Consider the following 24,938-nt stretch of genomic DNA (forward strand, 5'->3'; position numbering starts at 1 on the left):
TTACACAAGAGCGGCTGGGTTGTTGTTTTTTTTTTAATGTTAAAACTGATGTCAGGAAGATAAACATTGACCGGTGAGATTAAATATCTCAAAGAAACAATCAAGAGGAAAATATTCAAATGGCGACAGCACAAGTTTTCATAAGTTACAGAAACCTTACCACACACTCTGTATGTGTGTGCATATGTATTCTGCCCCAAAATATGTTGAAATCCCACTGACATCATGCGCTCAATAAAGGATGTTCTAAACATTTCCATTTATTGACCCTCCCCCACCCTAAACCGCATCGCCGTGCGCATGCGCACTCGCACAGGAACGCTGAAACTGCTGGTCTAACAGAGTCCATCCGCCTGTTAGAAATAAACTTGGGGCAGGACGGAGGCAAAAAAAAATCGGGCCGCCACCTGCTTCTAAACGGGGATGTTCGTAAAACTGCGACGGAGGATACGACGATTAAAACAACTGCTGTCAGTTTTTCGGAGAGGACAACAATCATGTGTGACTTCTATGTCCATCGCGCTTTCGGTGTAATGATTCGACTTCCGTTTTATTTGTAGGCGCCCCGCTGATAGGGAATTAGCGAATCGATGAAGAAATCCATGTAAAGGGGTTATTTTTTTTTAAAAAGAAATGGTTGGTCTGCGATGACATCATGCTGCTACTATTTGTGGGCGGGCTCTGAGCTGCGAGGGGAGAGGGGTGCAGCCGGAGAGCGACACGGAGCAGGCGCCATTAGGTAACACTGTTAGGTGTGTATTAATAACCTCCAAGAGCGTTCCCGATGGAAAACAAACGAGGAGAGTCGGCATAACAGCGTTGTCCGGTCATACCCTTTAAAACCGTCTTCGAATTGGTCATTTAAGAAGCTCCCTTACGGACAATCCGCCGGGTTTACGTGTGTTGACTGGGAACAAGATGGCGTCACGGGGTCTCGTCTTTTAGCGCACGGGTCGAGCACTCCTGGGCGGCGGCGCCGTGCGCGTTCACGACGCGTTGTTATTGTTTCCTGTTTTCATATCCTGAGAGGATGACGGTTTTCGACGCACCGCCGCAGCAACGAACTAAACGGTTATTCATCCACGCGTGGCTAGATTTTTGCGTAGTAGTGTTAAATCTACTGCTATAGATACGATCCAGGGTTATCTTGTGATCGTGCGATGAAAACCTCAAATCGAAGATGTATACCACTTTTATGTGACTTGTTGATGTCTGTGTGTGTTACACAAGCACGTAATTTTCCTCTGCAATTTTCACACGTGTAGAATCTTGAAGCTACTTACACAACCGTCTGAGTGAACACCATGACCATCGATGTGCCCTCGTCTGAGTTATCTAGCGTTTGGTGCCATCTAGTGGGCGAATAGTGAAAGACATCCTTAACGTTTCCTGTTTCTTTTGTTAATCTGAATGTTGTGGAATTTAGCTTGGATGTCACGATTATCATATATACATAAACCAGAGTAAAAAAAATATTACTTGTTAGAAATAGTTCTGTCATGGTATATTATAGAATGATAGTGTACAGCGATATTAAAATAAGGAACATTTTGTGAATTATGAATAAATTTCTTCAACCAAAAACAAAACTCGTTTACTTGCTGTAAGAGTACTGTAGTTGTAATAATTATGATATGGTGATTTTTTTCAAAAAGGTTTCGTCCCATGGAAATTTTGAACTTTTGCAAACTCACTGAATACCACATATACTGTCTGTGTTGTCCCGTGTTGTACTACGTGTGTTGTACTGCCTGTTGTACTCCCCCGCCTCACGCCCTATGCCAGCTAGGATAGGCTCCAGCTCCCCGTGACCCGCTATGGCGGATACAGCGGCGGTACATGAAGATGGATGTATGTATGTCGTGCACATATGGTACATTTGACAATAAAGCGGACTTTGACTAAGTCACTTATTGTTTAGTCCACTTAAATAATGATAAAGAAGATTCTTTGTGTGCGTTGATAATCTGCATTCCTGAAGAAAAAATAAGGAACACTTCAATCACACTTGATCTTTGTGAAAGTATTATTTATGAGTGCTGTCTGGTAAATCAGTGAACTCATCAATTTTCTATCGTACGGACTACACTCATCGATGGGTGACACGTTCAATTTAAAGAGACGGCACTTATCTGAATAGACCATAGGCGGCGCTGTGGTTAAAATTCTGCAATTCATTCAACCAATTACCACAGAGGATATAGACAGACTTTAATTCTCCGTCCAATCACAGCAATAGTTGTTTGGAGGTGGTTTATTGACGAGAGGCTTTGGTAGCTTTTGAACGAACACTCGTATTTGGTACAAATCTCGACATCATTTTGAAGAAGTCTCTTGATATTTAGGAGGGTAATCCATTTTTCGTTCGGGCTGGGGGTCCTCAGAACCGGATCTCGACTCGTTACCCAAGAAGGTCCAAAAAGAGTAACGAGAAGACAGGCCAGTTAGCATTCTAGACGTTATGTTAGCAGTAGGTGGTTGGTAAAAATACGCATCAAAGCTATTTTGATCACCTGTCGCCTGTGGTTTTCTAATTTCCCTTTTCATTGTGCTTGAATTATATTGGTTCAGTTACCAACCTGGACGAATTTTTCTCCATATGGGAACAAAAAAGTTCATTCAGGTTATTGTCAAAAGGATTTTAAGGCTATTTAGCTGTGAATCGGTTAGAAACGTCACCTGTGACTTGACTGACGTCACAACATTTTGCCGTAATTGAAGGATGAGGGGACTTCAGTGACGTTTAAAATCTTTACAGGTGAACTTCATGTGACCAAAAGCCAATGTAGGAGTTATACAATTTTTGTGTGTTATACCCACCAATGTTGTTGGCTTTTGTTTCAATAAAATGTTTAAGATTAAGAAATCGCCATTGCATGTTTTTACTTAGTAATATTATATAAAAGTAGGGCAACTAACGTTAACTTTACATTTTTCATAAATTTCACCCCCCAAAAAAATTAACTATAAAATCCCTTTAGAAGTGATATATACTAAAAGCTAAATAATAGAGTTAAATCAGTTGTTTGAATTGGTTTTGGCGAAAGAAAAACTATGTTATTTAATTAGTTTTATTTACACGCAATCTTTGAAATGCAGAAACAAAACGCAATGCATCAACAGTGTCACAGTTAGCCAGTGTTTGTATTTAAATCATGAGCCATTTAAATCTGAAAAAAAATTAAAAAAAATAGCAAGAACCAACTCACAAAACACAAAAGCTGAAGGAGCTGCATATAAAAGCAAAAAGAGATCCTGTACGGTGACTACTATAACAAACCCTGCCTGCGGGCCAGCTCGTGTCTTCAATGACTTGACATGCAAAGAGTTCAAAAGGTAAAGCGTAGTGTTAGTGAAAGGGAGGAAACCATTTTTTAAAATTATTTCCATGTGTTTTGATGATGTGAAACACCTCGTCATGGTTTGATTGATCAGTCACTCGCAGGTCATGTGCACAACAAGTCAACCTGAGCAAAGCTTTCAAGTCTCACTGTCCAAAGAGTGGCCTTAAAGCTACATGGCAACACTTGCCTGGGTGTCATTAATATGTATAAAATGTCTGTTCAACAGCGGTGTTGTACAGAATGTTTACTGCACAATACTGAGCCAGAAGTGTGTTAAATAGTAGGAGGGGGGGCAATACTTAATGTGTCAGAAGTAGTACAAGTGATTCTTAGAAGGTACGACTTACTGCTTAAAGCACAGCTTACGATTACACCATGACAACCTCGACCAGGAAATTGTTTTTTTTGAAGCGATGAAAAACAGAAACCCCAGAGCACGAGGTGAATGTTAGACTTGAGTGATCTCTGATATCGTCCTGTATGCATCCATGATGTGGCTGGTGGTTAATCAAAGGTTATGTCCATGGCATCATTCCCTGAGAGGTAAGGACTGCGCAATCCGAGCAGAACAAATATCACTGGTATTTTTTTTTTTTTGCCAACAAAACCACAAACCTCACTCATCCCACTTTAGGTTCAACAAATATTCATATCTTCTGAATGCATTGACTACTTTGGATCAACCACAGTGGTTCAGAATACCTTTTTTGCTAAACGGGCACTAGCTGAAAAAGCTCAGGTACAGATAAGGAACTTGACTTTTCTCAACCAAATCTTGTTTCATTTCAGACTAAGCCCAACATCTTGGCTACAGGGAGAAGAGGAAACCAGAAGAGACGAGAACCAATTCAGGATCTATTTGACTGGGTAAACGGCCAGACAGAATAAAAAGGTAATAAAAGATTTGTAGGTAAATTGTTACTCAGGAGATGACCACAAACATCCACATTTACAAAAAGTATGTCTTGGGAAAAAAAAAAACCCTAGAAAGGAGAAACCCCTGGGAATAGAGGTTTTAGGGTCCAAATATAATAAAAATCATTCTCTTTCAATTAATAAATACATCATTCAGAGTCCATAAAAATAAAATTAAAAAAAAAAATTAACATCACAGATAAAACAAATAAATTAAGCTAGAAATTGTGCGAGTCATTTAGCAACTCAAGGTTTTATTTTGAGACCTGAGCGAATGACTCGTAATTCCTATTTTAACCCAGTTCAGAGAGGCAGAACTTAGGACAACTCCTTTCAGGTGAGCACAGACACTCCAGCTCCCCTCTAATCAAACAGAGCAGATTTTAGAGAGCAGTTTGCACTAAACTACAAAAATTCACCAATTTCATACAGAAGAATTAGGGGAAGAACTCCCCAAAAGCACTGCCTCTCATACTGTCTTCTCCTCAGTAATTATTGCTGGTGTGATTGAGATAAAAAGGGGGGCTCAGGAAGAGAGGTGAGGGCTGGAGGGGACAAGCATGAGTGGAGAAAAGTACAAACAATAAGCACCATTTCGAAATTTCAGTTCTCCTCCTTAGCACCTCGTTTCCCCCCGTCAGGGTCAGAGGAAAGAAAGACCCTGGTAGGGATTCCGCTTCTTTACGTTTGCTCCTCCATCCTCTTCAGCTCGTCAGATGGCCATGGAGAAAAGATTGAGGGGAGGGCAGGGGGGCGCATTCATCGGAGGAAATATTAGTAAAGGTGATGCAGATGATGTTGGCATCAGAAGTTCCCCAGCAAAGCAAGCAGTTGTTTGGTAGACATCCTATGTCTCCTGTGTTCATTTAAATGTCTGCAGGAGTTTTTCCGCTTTTCCCTGCATCACATTTCAAGCATCTCCGCTTCCCATGGCTCCTATTCTGTTTTGTTCTTGAGTGTGCTTGTAGTGAAGTTGTGCATTTGCTTATTTTCAAATCCAATACCCTGTCTCCTAAGCATGCACAGTGAACTTTTTTTTTTCATGTTTTTTTTTTTTTTTTAATGACTTGATTCGTTGAGTTGTGGCCGTCTCTAAGCGGTGTGTTCTTTTCGTCCATATTTCAACAGGACTGTGTCTGGTAACAAATTCTCAAATGTTTTTTTTTCTTCAAAGACAAATCCTTGTTCATCACTGAAGATTTGGAATGTTACACAAAGACGCGACTGTGTCTGTTGAGTTTCAGGATCTTTCCAAGTCTCTGCTTGGCTGTGGCCATTCCTTTTTTGGGCCGCTTGCCTGAAGGAAACAAGACAGAAATAAAAGCCATCAAAGGTAGATATTAATTAGAAGACATGGCTCTAGAATTTAACATGAAAAAAAAAGAACATTTGTGCTACAAATATTTGTTTTATTGTTAAAATAGTCAGTTATTTTCTCAGATTGTGTACAAAAAGTGTAATATTTCAAAAAACTTAAATAATGAAAAATGAAGCAATTTTTAATTAATGTATACAAATTTTATACAATAAATCCAGAGATGTTAGGGTATTTGTTTTCTTTAAGTGTAACAGAAATAAACTGAATTGTTGGTGACATGCATTTTCTGACAAATCTGTTGTGTTCATTGTCTACACACCTATTGTAAATGTTAACATGTATAAGACTTTTACAGATGTGAAATGTCACTTTACTGTAAATTAAATTATTTTTTCACATTTTAATATACTTTTTTTATACTTGTTTTTCATATACAACCAATTACTTGTACGTCACGTATGCAACATCAATTCATTATTTAATTTTTACATGGCCTCCTGCTCAAAAGTCAGCTGGGATATGCTTCAGCCTCCCAGCAACCCTGCAGAGGATAAATGCTTCTAGAAAATTAATAAATAATTCTTTAAAGGCGTATCTGATGTAAATCTATATCATTCTAAATGGATGATTCTTTCAATCCTGTAATATTTTACAAACTTTTAATATCTCTTTTTATAACTATTAATATCTTCATGGATGGAACTGAATTTCCAAATAGTTTTACATGTTTTTTGTATGTTGTATCCTGACTGACTACCAAACTGGTTTAACTGACAAGTAAATCAAATGTCAGCACAAAGAAGTGAATGTCTGAATGAGTTTCAGATTCATCATGCTCGCGCGTGTGTGTGTGTGTGTGTGTGTGTGTGTGTGTCATTCTGCACAGTGAAAACAAACTGATGTGAGTTCCAAACCTTTTGTTGCCTGATTACTGATTGGTGGGGGGTTGGGGGCTTGTCTCTTGGAGGGGTGCAGCGGTGGTGACATTGAGGGGTCACAGTATTGGTAGTTTGTTTCCGGGCTGCTGGCATGGCTTCGACTGAGAGGGCTGGGGAGTCCATGATTGTCCCAGGCCTCGCTGCTGTTGCCCTGGCTGTCCATCGGGCTCTTGTCCCCCTGCAGTCGATGCTGGTGCTGCGTCGCCTCCCTCTGCCCCATCATGGAGCACTGGCTGGGGCTGGACCACCACGGCTTATGGGAGGAGTCTACCTTCTCCGACTTGGAGGAGCACAGCAGTCCGGCCATAGACAACATCCCCTGAATGGCCTCTTCTGTGCCGGGTGAGGTAGGACGTTCTCTGCAGGAAGCAGAAACAGACTTATCACCTTATATACTTATAAGGTTATACTTATACTTATATTACTTATACTTATATTACTTATCACCTCTACATGAACAAAAATCTACCCATCTAAGCTTTGAAGGGTGTCCTGGTGGGACCATATTAACATGTTAGCGCAAGTTTCTTACCGTTTGAGTGGTTTGTGTTTGTGCCTGAGTTTCTGGCTAGACTGGTCCAGCTCTATGGTGTGCCCTGAGCCTTTCATCTGAGACAAGCCCTTTTCTTCTTCCTCCTCCTGGGAACTCCCTGAATCCTCATCAGAGGAGGACGATGAAGCTTTATGCTGCAAAGCAATGTTGAAATTTAAAAAGATGATTCAGTCAGAATAAGAAAGTCTTCATTGGTGTAGGATCTGTGTGCCTTTACCATACAGAATAACCGATAGATGATTACATTTGCAATTTTGGTACTTAACATGATGCATTTACTGTATCACTTTACAAATTTATTGATTATGATATATATTTTGTGTTTCAATTAGTGCTCTATAATAAATTCAGGGCATAGGTAAATTTGATGTTGTTAGACAGTTCAGTATTGACCATGTTTTCCTTTCTCAACAAAAATGTGAAATAAGATCCTGTGATTTTTTACCTCTGAGGGAGAGTCACTGTCTGACTCCACATCCGACACACTGGAGTGTCCTGAGACTTCTTCCCTGAGTTCAGTCTTCACTCTCTCCAAGCCTTCTGGGAAACACAGGAACAAACCTTGAGCTAAAACAGCTTAGAATAGGAATTTAATAGTCAAAGCAGCCTCTGAGGACTCACTGAAGAGTTTGTTTTTCTCGACTGTGCTGTGCTGTTCTCGACTGTCCTGAATCCTCTCACACTTAACATCCACACAACTCTTCTGCAGTCCAACAGGCGATTCTTCTCCTTCCGTCTTCACCGGGCTGCACCCTGACCGTCTCAGGTCTCTGCACAGACAAACACATGATGAGCACAAGGTCATTTGAAATCAAACATGACTGCAAGGTCATGAAAACTTTTAAGAGTCTTTGGGTTAGTGTTTTCAATCAGATTTTTTATTATTACTGTATTTATTTGTATTCCGATTACTTTGCCCATTAATTAGACTAATACTGTCATGGTTAGGTTGCTTTATCGAGTGAGAATGCCCAAGGATCCATCACTCATTAGAAGCACAGCAAACACTGCTGTCCTGACCAAATCTGAACGAGAGCTCACCTGATAATTCTGCCATTGACCAACATGAGCCGTAAATGGTTGTCATCTGAAAATTCTGCAGCAGCAGCCGATGCAGTTGACACTTTATTGAGCTTGCCATGAACCTTGGCACGAAACGCTGCATCCTATGTGATAAACATCATCAGTCAAAAGACACCAGCCATAACAGTACATGGCAATAAAATAAACAAGGAGTCTTAAAATTTTACTTTGTCAGTACAACCGATTAAAAACAAGCTGCTCACCTCCTCGAGGGGTCCCACCTCCAGTCTCCTTAGCACCTCCCTGGTGTGCCTCTCTAAGATGTCCAAGTTTGAGGGCACCTTGGGGGCCTGGCGCTGCTGCTCCCTCAGTCGCCTGGCGGCCCTCCTCGCCCGGCGGGCCTGGGATAACTTCTCCAGTGTGGAGCGAGTGGCCGGGCAGGTATTTGATCCTGACGGTAATCCACACCCGCTTCCCTGAATCTTCACTGGCTTGCTACCACTGACTGGTTCCTCCTGTTGTTAACAAAACCAACATTTCATGGACTGCAGTTTTTGGCTTCTTTCTTTTAATCTTTACTTGCAGACCAGAACTATTTTATTTTAAGATTACTTGACAAGTAAAATGATCTTGCTGTAATAACAGGTAGTTTAACAAGCAATAACTCATTTTCTCATCAAATTCATTGTTTGTTGAATTTTAGCTACCTTTAGCTTATTTTGTTACAGCTGTGTGTTGCATGGAGTAACAAAAGTTAAAAAAAACATTATAGTGGTTCTTTCAAAAAAGTACCGATAGACATTGCTAGAATAATTATTTTATAAAGTACCATGATAACAATATGTGAAAGTTATGAGGACTTATTTCATATCAAGACGCAAAGTGAGATGACAGCTTTTTCTAGCTTTTCTAGTCTTTTCTGCTCTTACCTCTAGGTAACGGATTTCCTTAGTCAGCTCTTTAATGAGATGGTTCGGCCTGATATGATCTGGTACCTCACTGGTGGGCTCACTCACCTATTAAGACACAACAGACCACATTCAGTCAGGAACAATGAGCATATAGACGTGTTACTGGGTTTATTAATGTTTCCAGCCCTGTAACAAGAACTATCTGGTCTGTAGATATTTAGGCAGAATCAGGTACGCAGAGAGACAACAGTCCAAACGACAAGACCTCTCACCTCCCGTTTCAACCATGTCCTCAGTGCACTGATTAAAGCCTTGACTCCGTCGACTAGGTGGGTTGGTGGGGGACAGCCGTCCTCCCGCAGCTCTGGGGAGGGAAAAATATACCAGTAAGAATTTAATCTGGGAAAATCACATGGAGAAAATTTAAACCAAAATCACATGGAGATATCAGCCCTCCTTTGTCTATATACAGAGTTCATATAGTCTTAATCACTATCTGCTAGTTGAAAATTTTTTTATTTGAATTCATCTTCAAATATGTCATCGCAAAATAAAAACGTGTGAAAACTATGGAGACATGCAAAATGTGTTTAACAAATCACAGCATCTAAAGAAGTGAAGAAACCTCTTGGAAAAAGTTTTCCGAAAAATCTTTATGATTCTATCCAACAAAGATATCTTCCATGACTTGAATGGCTGAGACTTCACACACAATCTGTAAAGTGGTTTTATTTGTCATTAGTCTTCAATATCTAACTCTTTATCTATTAGTGTGCCTTTATCTCCGTGTTTTGTGCATGTTAAAATTTTACCCTCACCTTTCAATGTTTCCAATAGGTTTTTGGCCACATACCAACAAATGGCCTCGAAGTATGGAAACTTAAAGAGGTCTGGCGTTTTTAGACGGCGCTCCATTTCATAACACCTACATAACAACAGATGAAACCAAAAATAAGTAAAGCAGCATGAAGGCAGATTGGCCTCTATATAGCATTTAAAATAAATCAACAAGGGTGGAGTACCTGAGTTGCATGCCAATGTTGAGGTTGTGGAGGAAGTTCCCTCCAAATGCCATGCAATCCTGAGAGGTGAGAACAGCATGGATCCAGCCTGCAGGGGGCGTCAGAGAACGTGGATTTGAATAACTTGGCTGCATGCAAATAAAAATAAACCCACTACGTATGCAACTTGAACCGACTTGTGTGAAAAGATATTTATGGCACTTGCACGTTTGCCTCAGCACAATAAAGAAGTACTTGTACACATACAAAACAAAACAAAACTTAGTCTCTGGTGAAATTGTAAAAATGACATGTCTAAGTTAAACGGTGCTATACACATGACATTTAGTGAGCAAAAGCAGAGTCTTGGGGGGGTTGGTGTAAGTCTGATGGGCAGGTCTGATAATGTGCTGCTTGACTGACCTACTGTGCTCTCTGACCCCCACTTAATTCCCACCTCTCCACACCCCGTCTTCCAAAAGCTCTCCTTTACAATGCAGGTTCAGCCCGCTGAGAGAGCACTGCAGGAAGACGGATTGAGGCCGTCCTGCAGTTGACGGGCTTCACTGAGCTTTGTCTGTCTGGGTGCATGGTGAGAGCGAAAGAGCGCCATCAGCTTAAAAAGTCAATAGAGGCTGATGGATGGGTATGTCTGAAGACGTTAGCATCACATCAGTGAAAGAAAGGGCATCAAATTTAGTCATGACATGAAGCACAAACATCTTAAACACAACTTTTAATTACCAACAGATCTGCTGATTGAAGTAATTTTAGACTGCAGAGCTGCGCTATTCCTACTTTCCTCTTATTACGCAACACTGTTTTCCTTCATTTTTCCATTATAATGATGTTATCAAGAACTGTTTGGGTTGTTGCTCAGGAAGAATATGTTATTTTCCCTTAGCAATTACAGAGGAACTTCAAGAGGCTTGTATTTTCCTAGCAGGCATTATGGAAACCATGATTATTTTGATTTTTGAATCCATGTGAATGCAGGTCTTTGATTCAAACAGCAGTTACAAGGTTATAACTTGGTGAATGTTCTAAACGTCAACCACAAAAGCAGGAAATCATCCATGTCTTTGAAGATGCTTTCATATATAAGCTGTTTTGGTTTGAATCCATTGAAAGTTGGTAAGTTTTCCATTAGTGCCATTTGTTTAGTCTGGTATGAAAGCTGTCAATCAAGTCCTGTTGCAGACCAAACAACTGGACAGAGAGCAAATGAGAAGGAGGGTGTTACTCCTTTTATGAGCAGACTGATTTGGTCTGAAAGCAAACAGACCCACAGGATGGTAATGAGGTAGGGAAGACTTAAAGAATGAATTCAAAGCTAACTTTGTACTAAAAATATCTGCTCCCTATGAACTGTTCATGAAGTGACCTCATAAGAATCAATGTGTGTGTTTCTTTTTTGAGCCTACGCTGCTCTTGAACAACATCCACTTAAACACACACCAGCAAAACCTTTAGTCTTGCTATATTATTCAGTTTCAGTGCTGCATTCAACACAGTCAACCACAATGTTTTACCAGACAGACCAGAAAACCAAGTTCAACTCTAAACTAGTTTAAGTGCTTTAAAGGACAATGACAACTTTGTGTTGAGAAAACACATCTGCAGTTGGTTTGTTTGTCAAAAGCAAGAAAGAAGATGAGCCAGACCACAAACATTTCCCTTGTGGAACCAAATGAACCAAACCACTGGCAAGGAAGAACCTTTCAAAGTGACCACTAGAGGTTGTCTGGCTAAGATGAACAACAAACAGCCAAAGGAGCTTTATACAAACATAGAAATAGAACCAGACCTGTAGGGATGAGCAGGGTGGTTCCTTGGGGTACAAGACACTTGTAACACTTCTCCACTTTATCCCCAAAGAACACTTCACTCTGATTTGGCGAGGAGCTCCATGACTCATATAGTGCAAGGTTGGTGGAAGTCGGCTTGATCAAATAGAAGATCTTCTCACCCTGCCAAGCAAAAAAAAAAAAAAAGGCTAACTATTAATGAATGAAACACTTGAATGACACATCAAGACTGTTGAGGCACTGTTGGTTTTCTAACCAACAAACAAGGTGACATCAATGAAAGAGCAAGGGTGAGATGACCAAAACTGTGTCATCTCCAGGGGCAGTGCTGCCCCTGGAGCTGCTAGATGAATAGATGTGATGTGAGAAGCATGGTGACCTTTCAGCACGTGGAAGCCAATCAGCTGTGACTGTCTGCCCTAAATACCACAGTAAGTACAAACAAACTAAACATCGCACCGTCTGACAAAAATGAAAGGGCAGCGTAATCTTAAATTAAATATTTGGCATAGAATGTCATGATTAGTTTTTGCCTGATTTCCAAATCCACTCACCCAGAGAACATGGTACCACACGGAGGTACCACCAAAGTCTATGTGGAAATCTGTGTAGCTGTCTTTGACTCCCATTAGGCAGTACTTCTGGACAAAGGGCTTGGGAAAGAAGGAGTCGTCTGGCCAGTAGTTCTCTACCCAGGACATCTTCTGAGCCACATCAGGCACCTCCACCAACTCAGACATCCTTAACGGGTGGGTGGAAATTAGACTGAATTAGACTTCATGTTAATGTTGGTTAAAGCTAACAGGAGTGTCATCATAATCTGTCAAAACTGAATGAAAACATAAAAACAACAAAACACAGCATATGTTTGCATTATAACCAATGCAGATTAGACTTACAATGCAAGTGTGCTGGAATTTGAAGGATAGCTTAACTAAAAGTCCGTTCTAGACTTTTACAACAAGGAAAACTTTACTGTTCTACTATTTACAGGTCTAGTTCAGTGTAATTTCAGATGTACAACATAACTGATGAGTACCTGTACGAATCTGCGCTTACTGAACGTCTTTGATAGCCACAAACAGACTGTAGAATGGCTTACTTGGTGTCAGAGAACTCCAGGCTGATGAGGTTGAGGACCTTGGGTCGAAGCAATGCAGTGAAATACTTAACATACTCGCTCAGTTTCATCTTGCTGTCTGCTTGGCGTGCAACATCTATCACATCAATGACTTTGTCGCCCCCTGCATGGGTGATAAATACAGTTTAGTCATGGAATAACATGGAGTATCTCCGTAGCAAGTGACTCTTGAAAGCAATAAACATAAACTTTTAAATTGGCTCCTGAGTGGGTGTGGGGTTTCTTTTGGTCAGTGGCCTGTTGGCATCTTTATGTGCTTTTAGAGATCAAGCCCTGAGGGAAACTGGCACCAATATGGCAGTGAGGGGAGGGGTTGTACACAGGGGGGCAACAGGGACAATCTGTCCACACCACCAGTCTGAGGAATAGGAGTGGGTGGAGGTGATAAGGCTGCTGTATTTACCGCCTGTTTGTGCGTGGGAGACGTCTAAGAGAGGCAAGCAGAACTATAAATGTGAAAAAGAGCATACTTGGACTTTATGTGGTACATTTAAGAGAAAACAACAGAAAAAAAAAACCTGTAAAATGAAAAGAAAGAAAAATCCACAGCAGACAATACAAACCTCACAGCTGGGACGCTACAAATCACACACTGGTGACAACGTTGGGCCGGAAGTAAAATCGGGGCTGCAGTGTGTGCAACGAGACAGCTGGTTGTAGCATTTTCCCCAACAGCCCCCCTGCTCACTTTTTTTATTACCCTTCTGCATGGTCTCCCTTACCCCGAACACGAACACACACACGAACACACACACACACGAACACACACACCTCTGAAGGCCCAGCTGGCCAGCATGTGATGACAGAGAACAGCTGGAGTAAAAGCAGGCAGTCAAACATGGAGACAACGCTTCCTAGAAACCGCACATCGCTAAGCTCAAACACGACTTCAGAAAACCGGCAGCAGGGAACAGTTGATGATGCCCAAAATCAAAAATTCCTATCCAGCTCAAAGAACTCTAGGGTCATCCTAAAGTCCTGATTTAGCTACTAAATATGGACAATATCATTAATTAAGGTGAATGTTGCAAATATGTCCTCATAAACATACAAGTACCAACTCATTTTACTGCATTATCCATCACATGACACCTAGCACAAGCTGCATTCATAGAATCGGCCATAACATGACTTAACTGATGTTCTACCACCAATGGGACCAATCAATGGCCACACACTAAGCTGGCTAAACAACTGTTTGGACTCAATTGAAAGACAGAATGCATCCCCATTCGCTCCTGCTCTCCCATTGTGGGATAACTGTAAGAAATGTAAGCGGACACCCAGTCCCCGGTCACAACACCTGTGCCTGGGCTTAATGCTCAACAGGGCATGGGAGAGAGAGATAAAGTGAGCAAGGGAGTCTGTAATCTGAACTTAATGATAAAAACATTGGTGGGCTTGTTAATGGGCTTGTAATAGGAGCTGGGAAGTGGCAAGCTGTTTCAATAAGGAAGCTTCATGGTCACAGAGAGGATAGTGAAAGCTTAGACGTCACTCATTTAGAACTCATTCAGCCATCGCCTGATGCCTGATAAGTGGGTTAAAACCCCATGAACCTGGAAACTTGCTCATACAGACACACAGATGGCGCCCACTCAGCAATGGCCACTTAGCTGGCTGGTGTTGGGTTGTTTCTTCAGCGTTTAAGAAGACTGAGGCTACCGTGTACTCCTCCCATAGTGCCCGCATCGTCGCCAATAAACACTAATGTGTTATGATAGTAAATCTGATACAGCGGATGACGGAACTGTTTAACGCCACAGAACACATCCAATTCATTACTAAATTTCCTTACCCACATACTGCTCCACATCTCTGACAGAGAAAGTAGGAGCTGGTAGTTTGAGTCCCAGGCCCTCCATCTCCGTCACCATTATGGGGTAAGTGAAGCCGTGTCTTTCCAGGTACCTGGGTGTCACCTGTTCACCCTTCATCCTCCTAAGAATCTCATCACCACTGAAAAGATATTGGTCCAGTTAACATCAGCCATTGACATTTTATATATAAACCAGCTCACCTGCCTGTGAAATGCATGATCTGCAGGTTTGAATCTGTGGCAACATGGCCAGAGGCAAGGGTGAGCAACACAGAAAGAACTGCATTACATTGTTTTACAGTGGTTACAAAACCAATCAGAAAAGAACCTTTTATTTCTCTGATTTACCGCTTCATTTAGCTCATAACATTAACGCTTTAGCTTGCATGAATACCGCACCTCGCCCACTGAGCTGGACAGTAACTTCCGACAGCATTTTTACAAATAGCAAGCGACAAGTAAAGGTGCAATAATAATAATAATAATAATAATAATAATAAACAATCTTCCACTGCCATGCAGCAGTTAAATATCTCTCAAAGTTTATGCTGTCAGCAAACATTTTCTAGTGAGCTGGGCTTTTTTGCCCACGGCTGAAAGGGAGTTCACCTCTTATCTTAACTATAGTTTGGGGTTATAAATCAAATAATGTACAGTTACTGTGGGGAATGGAAATACATCAGAATAAGGACTACAGTAATCATGTGAAATTCATACAGCTGCTGTTGTTGTGATGCTATAATTGAATACATATTAATGCTGGACTAGATCTTCAACCTGACGTTTGGGTGGTTGGGTTGACAGGTGTGGACATTATTAAAACACAAACATGCTTGTCTCCAAATCGAAGCATTTTACCTGGCAAATGTCCTGTTCTGGAGCTCTTTGATAAACATTGGGGTGCCGGCTTGCACAGGTTTTGACCCATCGTCCGGCTCTGTGTAGTCGTGCCTGTGCCAGTTGTTGCGCTTTTTCACTGCACCAAACACAGACAGGTGATGTTCACAGGGCTGTTTCATTCGAAGTTCATCAGTGATGCTCATTCTCCCCAAAAAGTAGTGAATGAGGAAAATCACCAGCACTTTCTGTAAAGATTTTAATTCACAACTTTCGTGCTAAGAGATTTAACGCACTTGTCCAATCACAGTAGAGTAGCATTCAATTAACTAGTAATGGCTGCCCTAGGGGCTCACTGACGATGACCCAATAGTATCCTTGAAAGAAAAAAAAAAAAGACACAAGTACGACTGCAGAGTGACCTTTTTCCCCTGGGACCAGTTCACCACAGAGGCAGTGTGGGAGGGGGGAAACCTGAATGAAGACAGGGCTACACATGCTAATGTGAGGCAGACAATCAGGATGGTGTTTGATGAATGAGACCAAAGAAGGGGAATAGAAAAAACACGCCACTGAAACACAGCCGTACTCACTCAGGGAGGGTCCTTGTAAGACATCGCAGTTGGGACAGTGGTAAACGTCGATATCCACCGCATGATGCTCTTCTACCTGCACACAGCTGGAGATAGGAAGGACATGATGTTCAAACATGTTCACACTCCTTACATGTTTAAACATGAATCAGGATCTTTCTTACATGAACAGCACATATGTGGCAGTGTTTCCGCTTTAGAGTTGAACTGTAACTAATCCAATACTGAGTAATCTATCGATTCTTCAATCATTAATTTAACTATTCAATATATCTTAATATCAAAAAATATCACAAGTTCTAAGAAGAGGGGTAGTTCATTATTAAGACTAGAAAGGATTCCTGAGCTCTGAATTATTCCCTTTTTAAACTTTAGCATTTAAACAACTATAATTACTCATCAGAATGATTTACGAGGTGTTAAGAAGAATTTTGAAATTTGACCACCTCTGAAATCTATGACCACTTTTGTTGAAAATCAAAAGAGTTTAATCATACTGTAGCTAATGTAAAACATTACTGGAGAATATTTCAGGGATCACAGACTTAGTATAAATAAACTAGAAAAACCAAAGTACAGTTTGGGCAATAAAATGACCTTTGCTCAGATCAATTTTTTCAAACAAATGTTCAGCCTTGTTCTTTTTTGAAACAGGAGCAAGAAAGCAGCGACTTCATGAACCTACTTAATGCTGCATTAGCATCATATCCTGCATAGCATATTTATAGATGACTAAATCAGGAAAACAGTCTCTAAACTGTAATTCAGTCCAGTTATCAAATCTCAGAAGAGTCAACAAAGCAGGTGGCATAATAACTAGAAGGCTCCAGACCAGATGTCATATTCAAGAGACTATTAACAATAACACAATGTAAGTGAGACATAAACATTTATCATCTGGTTTAGCAGTCAAACAACTCTGATCCTGTACCCAGACAAAGGTTACTTAATATGGTGAATGAAATGATTTACAAACAATCATTTCTAATTTGAAAATACGTGAACACTCCCCAGGTAGAATCATGGGAGGCTTTCCTGTTCTTCCCTGTGTGACATTACGTCAAAGCAGCACAAAACTTTGGCTGAACATCAACTGCTCATCCACATAGTGAGGTTGTTTTACGCTTTTCTCTCACAGATCTGCCACAACGTAAATGCTACCCCCGACCATCCTGGGAGAGCTGAACAAACCACAGGCATCAACATACATGCATTCCTTTGTTGCATACCAGAGCCCCATTCCAGGGCAGCACAGGCTGAAAAGCAAGTGATAGGCAATTCATCCTGAATGGACACCGATAGCCATTTAGTTACAAACCTGTAAATTACACGGTAAACTGATTCGAGGATGTACACAGGTCATTTTGATTGTTTAATGATGTGTACCAAGTGGTGCTGAGGTCACACACAAAGCACCCTCTGTACCTACAGACCAACAGTACATTTGGCATTTCATAGGAGATTTTTGAAATATGAAGACTATTAATATGTTTTATGAGATCATATTATTTTTCCATTTGACCTGGAACAATCATTTGGCTGTAAACAGACATTCCAACTCCTATTTGCTTTTGGATTTATATGCAAACATCACAATACAGACATGCACTTCAAAAAATCTGACTGAAAAGCCAGCTAACAGCTTCATTAAAGCATCTTGATTAGTGTGATCAAACAATAAAAACGTGTTAATCGTAGCGCTCCCACAGCTTACTAACTTCAGGCTGGCAGTTAGCTTAACGACCCAGGATACAAACAATGGATTTGTGTTGATAATTCCTGTGGGTTTTTTTTTACAGATGCCTGCGGGATGGACGGAGCTAATAGCAGCCTGCTATCAGCTTTGATCTGCTAGAAATTGCAGGAAACTGTAAAGGAAATAAAGCTGAGGGCCATTAACTCATCAGGAAGCTATGAGCTCATGTGAATGCTGGCCCCAATCACCTCAGTGCACTAACAGGATATCAGCAGTAGCTCCCCTTCTTCTATTCACCTCATACGGTCTTGTGCTATTATTGGCTGCACAACAATCAGTTTTTGCTGGAAGCAAATTTTCTAAACAGAAAACAAAGGTATATAACAATTAGGATGTCTGCAAAGCTGTGTGAAAAAGACAATAAGGACCTGGGAAATACCATCATCCAGGGGACTTGCTGAACAAACTGAAAATCCATTAGTACCTTATATTCCAATAAGTCAGCCCATTTATATCATGCTTTTTTAATTTTTGCCAACGACATCCAGAGAAAACAACTAAAAACATAATGACAAAAGAATGAAGCAATACACAAAACTTAAGGAAACGCTCCTGTGCTTTGCACGTGTGCAGGAGAATGACCAATAATAACACTGTGCAGCAATTGGCTGTAGTATTAAGCCTTGCTCATATATCAGGAATCTTGGATGAAACACATAACTGTTCACTGGGGGAGAGTGAGTCACACACTCTGCTGTGGGGTTTGTCGAAAAATATAAGAGCAGCTTGCACAGCCGCGGTCACATTGTTGTCCTCAGCTCACTTTGTGCTCTCCTTTCTATAATGCCTCAGTGGGAAATCAGGGCACTGTGCCACATATGCTGGCCTGACTCAGCGCATACATCACCTGTAATGATTAATATTAGACCAGGTTAACAAGGATTGGAGAAGCCGGCCTACTTTCTCCCTTAAGTAAGGCAAGTATTTCAAGCATTGCATCATTTTAAAGCTAGTCTTCCTTGAATCAATTTGAATCTCACTTGCTTGAACCAGACAAAGGACAAGATTGAAGATGAGTGAATTTACGTCACCTTCATGTTTATTGAGATCCTGTTAACAGAGATTGCGGAAGAACAAAAGAACAGACTGTTACTGAAACAGAACTGAGAACAAGCAATACGTCTCAACATTAAAACTTGTTTTAGTCAGACTGAAGGGTTATTCTGTTACAGCTCAGACGCAGATTATCAGGCAAAACATCCTATCCTGAATGAGAAGATGTGTGTACTTGGCAAAAGCCCTGCCATCAACAGCCCCTCTCACTTCACTTCCTCTCATCAAGGGGCTCCTTCCTGTTTGACTGAGAGGGCTTATTCATTAGTCCATGCACTGTGAGGGGTTCATTGTCCTCCATGATCAGTGTGGAAACACAAAGACTGGAGGCGGGCAATGCCATTATTTTAAGCTCTAAATAACTGCTCTGCATGGGACAATGACACGCCTACATTAGGGAACTGGCAGATTTGTAATGGATGGGTTGTAAGATAGAGAGGAGATGAGGGCAGTTAAACACACCTGGCTGTCTTTATCTACCCCAGAAGGGCACCTGACTCCTCTGGCCCATTTCCTAGTGCACTCAGGCAAAGCTTATATAAACAATGCTGGATCTGGACTGCAGTGAAGAGTCACTGAGGTCCTAGCAGATGAATAGGGATCGCTCAATTTCGCTGTAGTGGTGAAATCATTTTAAAAAAAATACAAACATAAAAGCGTTTGTACATCTCTGTAGTGACTGCAACTGAAACAAGAGAGTGTGAGCTTCTGAATTAGGCTGCTAAACAACAAACGAGCATCACTTTGTTGTTTATTGGACACCATGAGAGCCCCATGGAGGTTTAACAACTTAATTGTTTTGGTGCGGGCTGCACAGCCCTGAGGCTACTAACAGGGCCGGCTTTCACACGCCTTCAACTCGGTTGTTTTAAGGCCCCCGGTGCCCATGTAAAACCTAAACAGTCATCAGTCTTGTGGCTTTCTGCTCTTCACCCTAAGGGTGACTGCATTGTGAATGCATTCTTCTCCATATCATTTATTAAAATGACTTTGAATAACCAGCATCCTGTTCTCTATTTAACATAACATAGAAGAGCGTCAAATGACAGTTTAGCTGCTACAGATTCTGAATGATTTGGATAGGATGTGACACACTGATACCTAAATTCCCTCCCAGATTGTGTAATTTATTGCAAAGTGCCATTTATGAGTTTATAATCGATATTCTTAACATAATAATTCAATTTGACTGGTTATCAATGCATGAGGCTGTTCGTCAAGATTCATCAAGCTGAAGGTAAAGCAACAAACAGTTTCATTAATGAAAAGAAAGCGGATGTTTTAGCAGGAGCTACTTAAGACAAATAGATGACCTGGAACACTTCTTTCTTGAACTACTGTGGTGAAAAAGTAGAATCCTTCCACTTATCCATCCACTCCACATAAACAGCTCTCTGTCGAGGCGATCCATCTCTCTTTAGTGTGTTCACGCTGCACGACAGTGACAGATCACGCATTGAACTTGGCCAGCTGAAATGCCCATCAATCATTCCTTCTCTCTCCATTGAGCCTTCTTGGTCTGTCATCACCCCCAACACCCATAGCTAAATCAGACAATGGGCTGACCGGAGTGTGTCACCTACACAGGGGTAAACTCTGTGATCTGACTTGACCTACTGAGGACTTAGAGCACACAACATCCACGGTGTTGACATAAATTGGCATCTCTAAACCACTACAAACAATCTATTTACAGAAGCAGGTCTTGTAATTAGGTGAAGCTCTAAATGGTAAAGAATGGGATTTAACACCACAATCCAAACCACAGGGGCTAGTTGTTTTTGGTACCTTAAAGAAGTCTTGAAGGCAGAGACACTTAAAATGCTAGGAATGGTTTTACTGTTTTTAAACATTTGTCAGATAAAACCATTCCAGCAAGGGGATCCAGTGCAGATCTGTCAGTCAAGGGGGGATGAAACTCAATGATGAATGTATTCATGTAGGCATTATTAGTTTATGCAGGATGAGGGAAATGGGGTGACCCTAATCAGAATTTTAAAGTGGGGAAAAAAAACCTACTTCTCTATATATAATTAGAGAAATTGCACAATTTTAAGTCCTCACCCTTTTAGAATCCTTGACTATATTACAAAGATACATGTTCGGGATACTTCCCAGAAATTGAGGCAGTGAGAAAGTCTCCCACCCAAACAACACGACAGCTAACACAGATATTAAAAGGCATGAGAATGTTGAGCTCTTTTTCATTCCACCAGCGTGCCACAATCCACTGCTAGAGAAGATCCTTTTCCTTCTGGACATCCTCGTGGGAAAGAGGCAGGAAATGTGGCTGTTTTTGGAACGAAGCCCTCAGCGTTTCAGTATCTGCTTATGCGGGAAGCTCCAACATTTGTTCCTCTTCTTGCTGCCACATGACACACAGCCAGTCTTTCTTGGCTCTGACTTGCCAAAAATTCTGGCCGCTAAGTTTTTGGCAGCATGTTCAATGTGGTTACGCAATAGCTTCCGTCATTTCAACACAAGCAAAAAACAGATTATTGTATTCATAAACAGTTGCCCTGGAGATGCACCCACGCAGGCTGATTCAAAGGATAGGGTATGTGCAACTATTGTTTAAGGACTTAGGAGCACATTGAATAAAAAGTGATGGAGGTATACTAAGGTCAGGTTGTGATGGTTACAGCATCAACACACATTACTGAGTGACAACTATTACAAAATATGCACTTCGTAACTGTAGGGAAATCCATATTTTACTTCTGTAAAGACTAGAGAGTAAATCCACAAAATCTACAGTCCTACTTATACTAACCTTGAGCAGTTTACGCCAATTAAAAGTACGCTAAGCAATTACCTAGACTATTTCATACCCCCGAAAATAACGGATAATCTTGAGCAGAAAGTAAACAGAGTTTATTATTTTTCAGACCGAAATATGACCAAGCCAAACCAATGAGTGTCACCACACAATACATGCTTGCCTCCAGCATTAATCATAAAAAGCATAAATAAATCCACTGGTCAACTAGTAATCAGTAATCCTCAATACTGATCGTAACTGGAAAAGTAGTGGCAGAACGGTAAAATAATTGGGGCAAAAGATACAATAAACAAATCCAGGGACTTGATCCCAGGCGCCAGTGCCTTCAAATGATCCTCCCCTTCACCACTAGAGGTTGTCTGCCATGTGCCTGCTTTGCTTTGAAGGGGATTTAAATTTTTCAACTGTCAATCATATGAACGACGATAACAAGCTCGCTTTCTAATAAAAGTGGTCTGCTAAATTTAAAAAAAAAAAAAAAATCAAATTCCACACATATCAGAATAACTTATTAAAAATATGTATTAATTTGACTAATAAATAGTCTTTAAACTCATCTCAGACGTATTTTTTTTTAGATGCATCTTGCACAAACTGGTATCAACTGTAACAGTGAGCGTGTCTTCGGGGCCATTACCTTGAATAACCTGGGTTAACTTGGTCAGCCAGCGCTAGAATACACACTGGAATACAATGCACGTTCTGTCTCAATCTGTTAAAGTTACGTTAAGACAACGTTAAACTTATTAAAAAAAATGATTAAAACTACCAGGTAAACAAGCAATGTTTGTATGCCGCCACCAAGCTTCTGATCAACTGACACAGCTCCGCAAGCCATAGATCCGCATATTTGTAGATAATAAAAAAAAAAACTATTTGCTAAAGGCTATATTTGAGTTAATGCACATTGTTATGAACACAGTTACCAAGACTGGGAATGTTTTGCAGCTTTTAGTAGCGGTGGCACTCTGAATTCAAGGTTATTTGTGAAAACGGCACCCCACTTTCTTTCGTAAAGTCGTGTCAATAGACGGTTTAAAACCCCCGTCGCTCACCGCTAGCGTTAGCAAGCTAAGTTAGCTACCCGTCAACACAGCTTGGATAGCCGTCGCCTTTTTTAAATTAAACAATGAGCGTTTGTCGCTCCAGATGACCCACACCTCTAAAAGACATCATCTCCACATACCTGCCGTGAAACCAGTCCTTGCAAATGTCGCACTCGATCATAAACCGGCTTACATCGTAAGGCTGCCGGCAGACACAGTACAGCGGGGCCGCCGCCATCTTCCTTCTGTCCCCAAACAACGCAGGAATGAAGCGGGGCGGGGATTTAACCCACCTCCCGGAAACACCCGAAGACGAGCCGAGCACACACGAGGTGACATTTTAAGGCAATCCCACCTCTGACGTCAATTTCCAAATTACTCATTTATATCCGGTGGTGTAGGCGCCCCAACTTTTTTCCAACAAAGGAATGATATGATGTGATTGGTTCAGGCATTTTCTTATTGTTCTAAATTGATCAACTAAATAAAATCTCAAAGAGTTGTCAGATAATTTGTTTCTATCAAATTTAACCTCTTCAAGAAGTTTATCCAAATGTCAATATATATCAATATCACATACATAAATGATAGCGTCACTGTACATAACTATGCACACACATTTAAATATTTATTGCGAGAAAAAAGGTCATAAAGATGTTATTTTTATGTTGTAATTTTATTCCCAATTACTATAATTGGGACTAAAAACAGTTTTTGCTGAGTGATTTGACAAAATGTTGTCAAAACACGTGTACTAAGTGTAACACAGTTCACCCTTCTTCTGAAAGTGCAGGATCAGCACTGACCAACCAGGATTCCAGAAACGCAGCTGGTTCGACATAAAGACATAAAATAGATAATTCCGACAGACAAACGAGAGCTGCTTTGTCAGCAGAATATCTTCAGCTTCTTGGAGAGTTTTTATTCAATCTGTTGTCACAGCTCTTCCTGGCGAGTAGGTTCCTCTATTCACATCCTTAGCCTAAAGCACATACTGCAGCAAAGCCTAAAAAATCACAAGACAACATGCACTACTGGTATGTCTCCATAGAAGGTGTCTGACATGCCCTACGTGATTGTGTGGTGAATAGCAATGGGACCACCGACCTAAAGCTTGATCTGTGAGCTGACAGCACCCATCCCCCCACACGCCCATCTGTGCTGCTCTGCATGGGCAAGTAGACACTGTGCATGTTGAAACTGAGAATTTACTGCATAGGCAAGACACGTGGGGTTCATCCAGTTTATTGTCAAAGGTTCATGTCAAGTTTTTTCTTTGCTGCAAACGCAACCTGCAGCAAGATGCAATCATCTTCTTTGTCCTCGGGTGATAACAGTGGCATGCACCGCTGGGATGTAGATCATCATCATGCGTTCACATCAAGGTTTCCCTCTTGTCAACCTGGAAAAAGATCTTCGTGCATGGTGTGCATATCCAGCATAATCCGAATAATGGACCCATGTATGTGGATGAAGTGCTTTCGGATCTCCAGCACCGTTGATGAATGGCAGTAGAAAACTTCTCTGCTTACGAAGTGTAGACAGACCGGTGTAAACAACCCCGAAAACAATTCTTTAATACCCCTAATAAGGAATTATTGATTGGATATGGATTCCTGATTTAAAATGAAACGCATCATTGCAAGTGAAGAAACGTCTGTTCTTTTATATGAAAGCATGAAATACAAGAGAAAGGCGGAATAATTTTAAAACAAATTCTGCTTTGATAACTTTGATATGACCGGCAAGCCTAGTGCTAGTGCTAATGCATATTAAAGTATTGCTGCTAGTATAAACATTTTTACACGAGAGAAGGTGAAAAAATTAAGAGCGAAAAGTGACCAAGTGATTCGTTTCTTATCTTTTTAATTAATTAATAAATTAAATAGAGTCTGCGTTCAGTGTTTGTGTTTTCTTCACGTGTCTTTCAGTTTTAATGTCAATATTCCTCATCTAATAAATTCGTCTTCTCAAATTTAAGTTTTAATCGTGGAGCACATTTTCAGTATTAAAGCGCCCCCTGCTGTCTAAACTGTAACATTGTACGCCTCGCATTCACAATGCGAGGCGCACGTATGTGCGTGATGACGTCATGATTTA

At 40.8% G+C, this 24,938-nt stretch overlaps 1 protein-coding gene and 1 long non-coding RNA gene across 3 annotated transcripts; one reads left to right on the forward strand and one right to left on the reverse strand.

The window, feature by feature from the left end:
• The first annotated feature begins 1,899 nt into the window (after positions 1 to 1,899).
• LOC137589076 (uncharacterized) lies at positions 1,900 to 5,981 on the forward strand. Its single transcript, XR_011034141.1, has 2 exons — positions 1,900 to 4,236; positions 5,434 to 5,981. It is a non-coding gene; the product is annotated as an uncharacterized lncRNA (long non-coding RNA).
• kdm7aa (lysine (K)-specific demethylase 7Aa) lies at positions 3,126 to 23,130 on the reverse strand. 2 transcript variants are annotated; one of them, XM_068306527.1, is made up of 18 exons: positions 22,979 to 23,130; positions 16,202 to 16,287; positions 15,630 to 15,747; positions 14,751 to 14,911; positions 12,914 to 13,055; positions 12,366 to 12,552; positions 11,811 to 11,973; positions 10,025 to 10,112; positions 9,821 to 9,927; positions 9,275 to 9,366; positions 9,021 to 9,107; positions 8,355 to 8,606; positions 8,110 to 8,234; positions 7,690 to 7,838; positions 7,514 to 7,605; positions 7,048 to 7,202; positions 6,492 to 6,874; positions 3,126 to 5,556 (listed from the first exon to the last, which is right to left on the reverse strand). In XM_068306527.1, the coding sequence occupies exons 1-18, from the start codon at positions 23,074 to 23,076 to the stop codon at positions 5,468 to 5,470; spliced, it is 2,574 nt and encodes an 857-aa protein (XP_068162628.1). In that variant the 5' UTR covers positions 23,077 to 23,130; the 3' UTR covers positions 3,126 to 5,467. The 2 variants fall into 2 exon arrangements, with proteins under 2 accessions (XP_068162628.1, XP_068162627.1); XM_068306526.1 differs by having other exon boundaries at positions 7,514 to 7,608.
• Between the last annotated feature and the right edge of the window lie 1,808 nt (positions 23,131 to 24,938).

Source organism: Antennarius striatus, chromosome 22, assembly GCF_040054535.1.
Source record: "Antennarius striatus isolate MH-2024 chromosome 22, ASM4005453v1, whole genome shotgun sequence".
In the NCBI taxonomy this organism is placed as follows: domain Eukaryota; kingdom Metazoa; phylum Chordata; class Actinopteri; order Lophiiformes; family Antennariidae; genus Antennarius; species Antennarius striatus.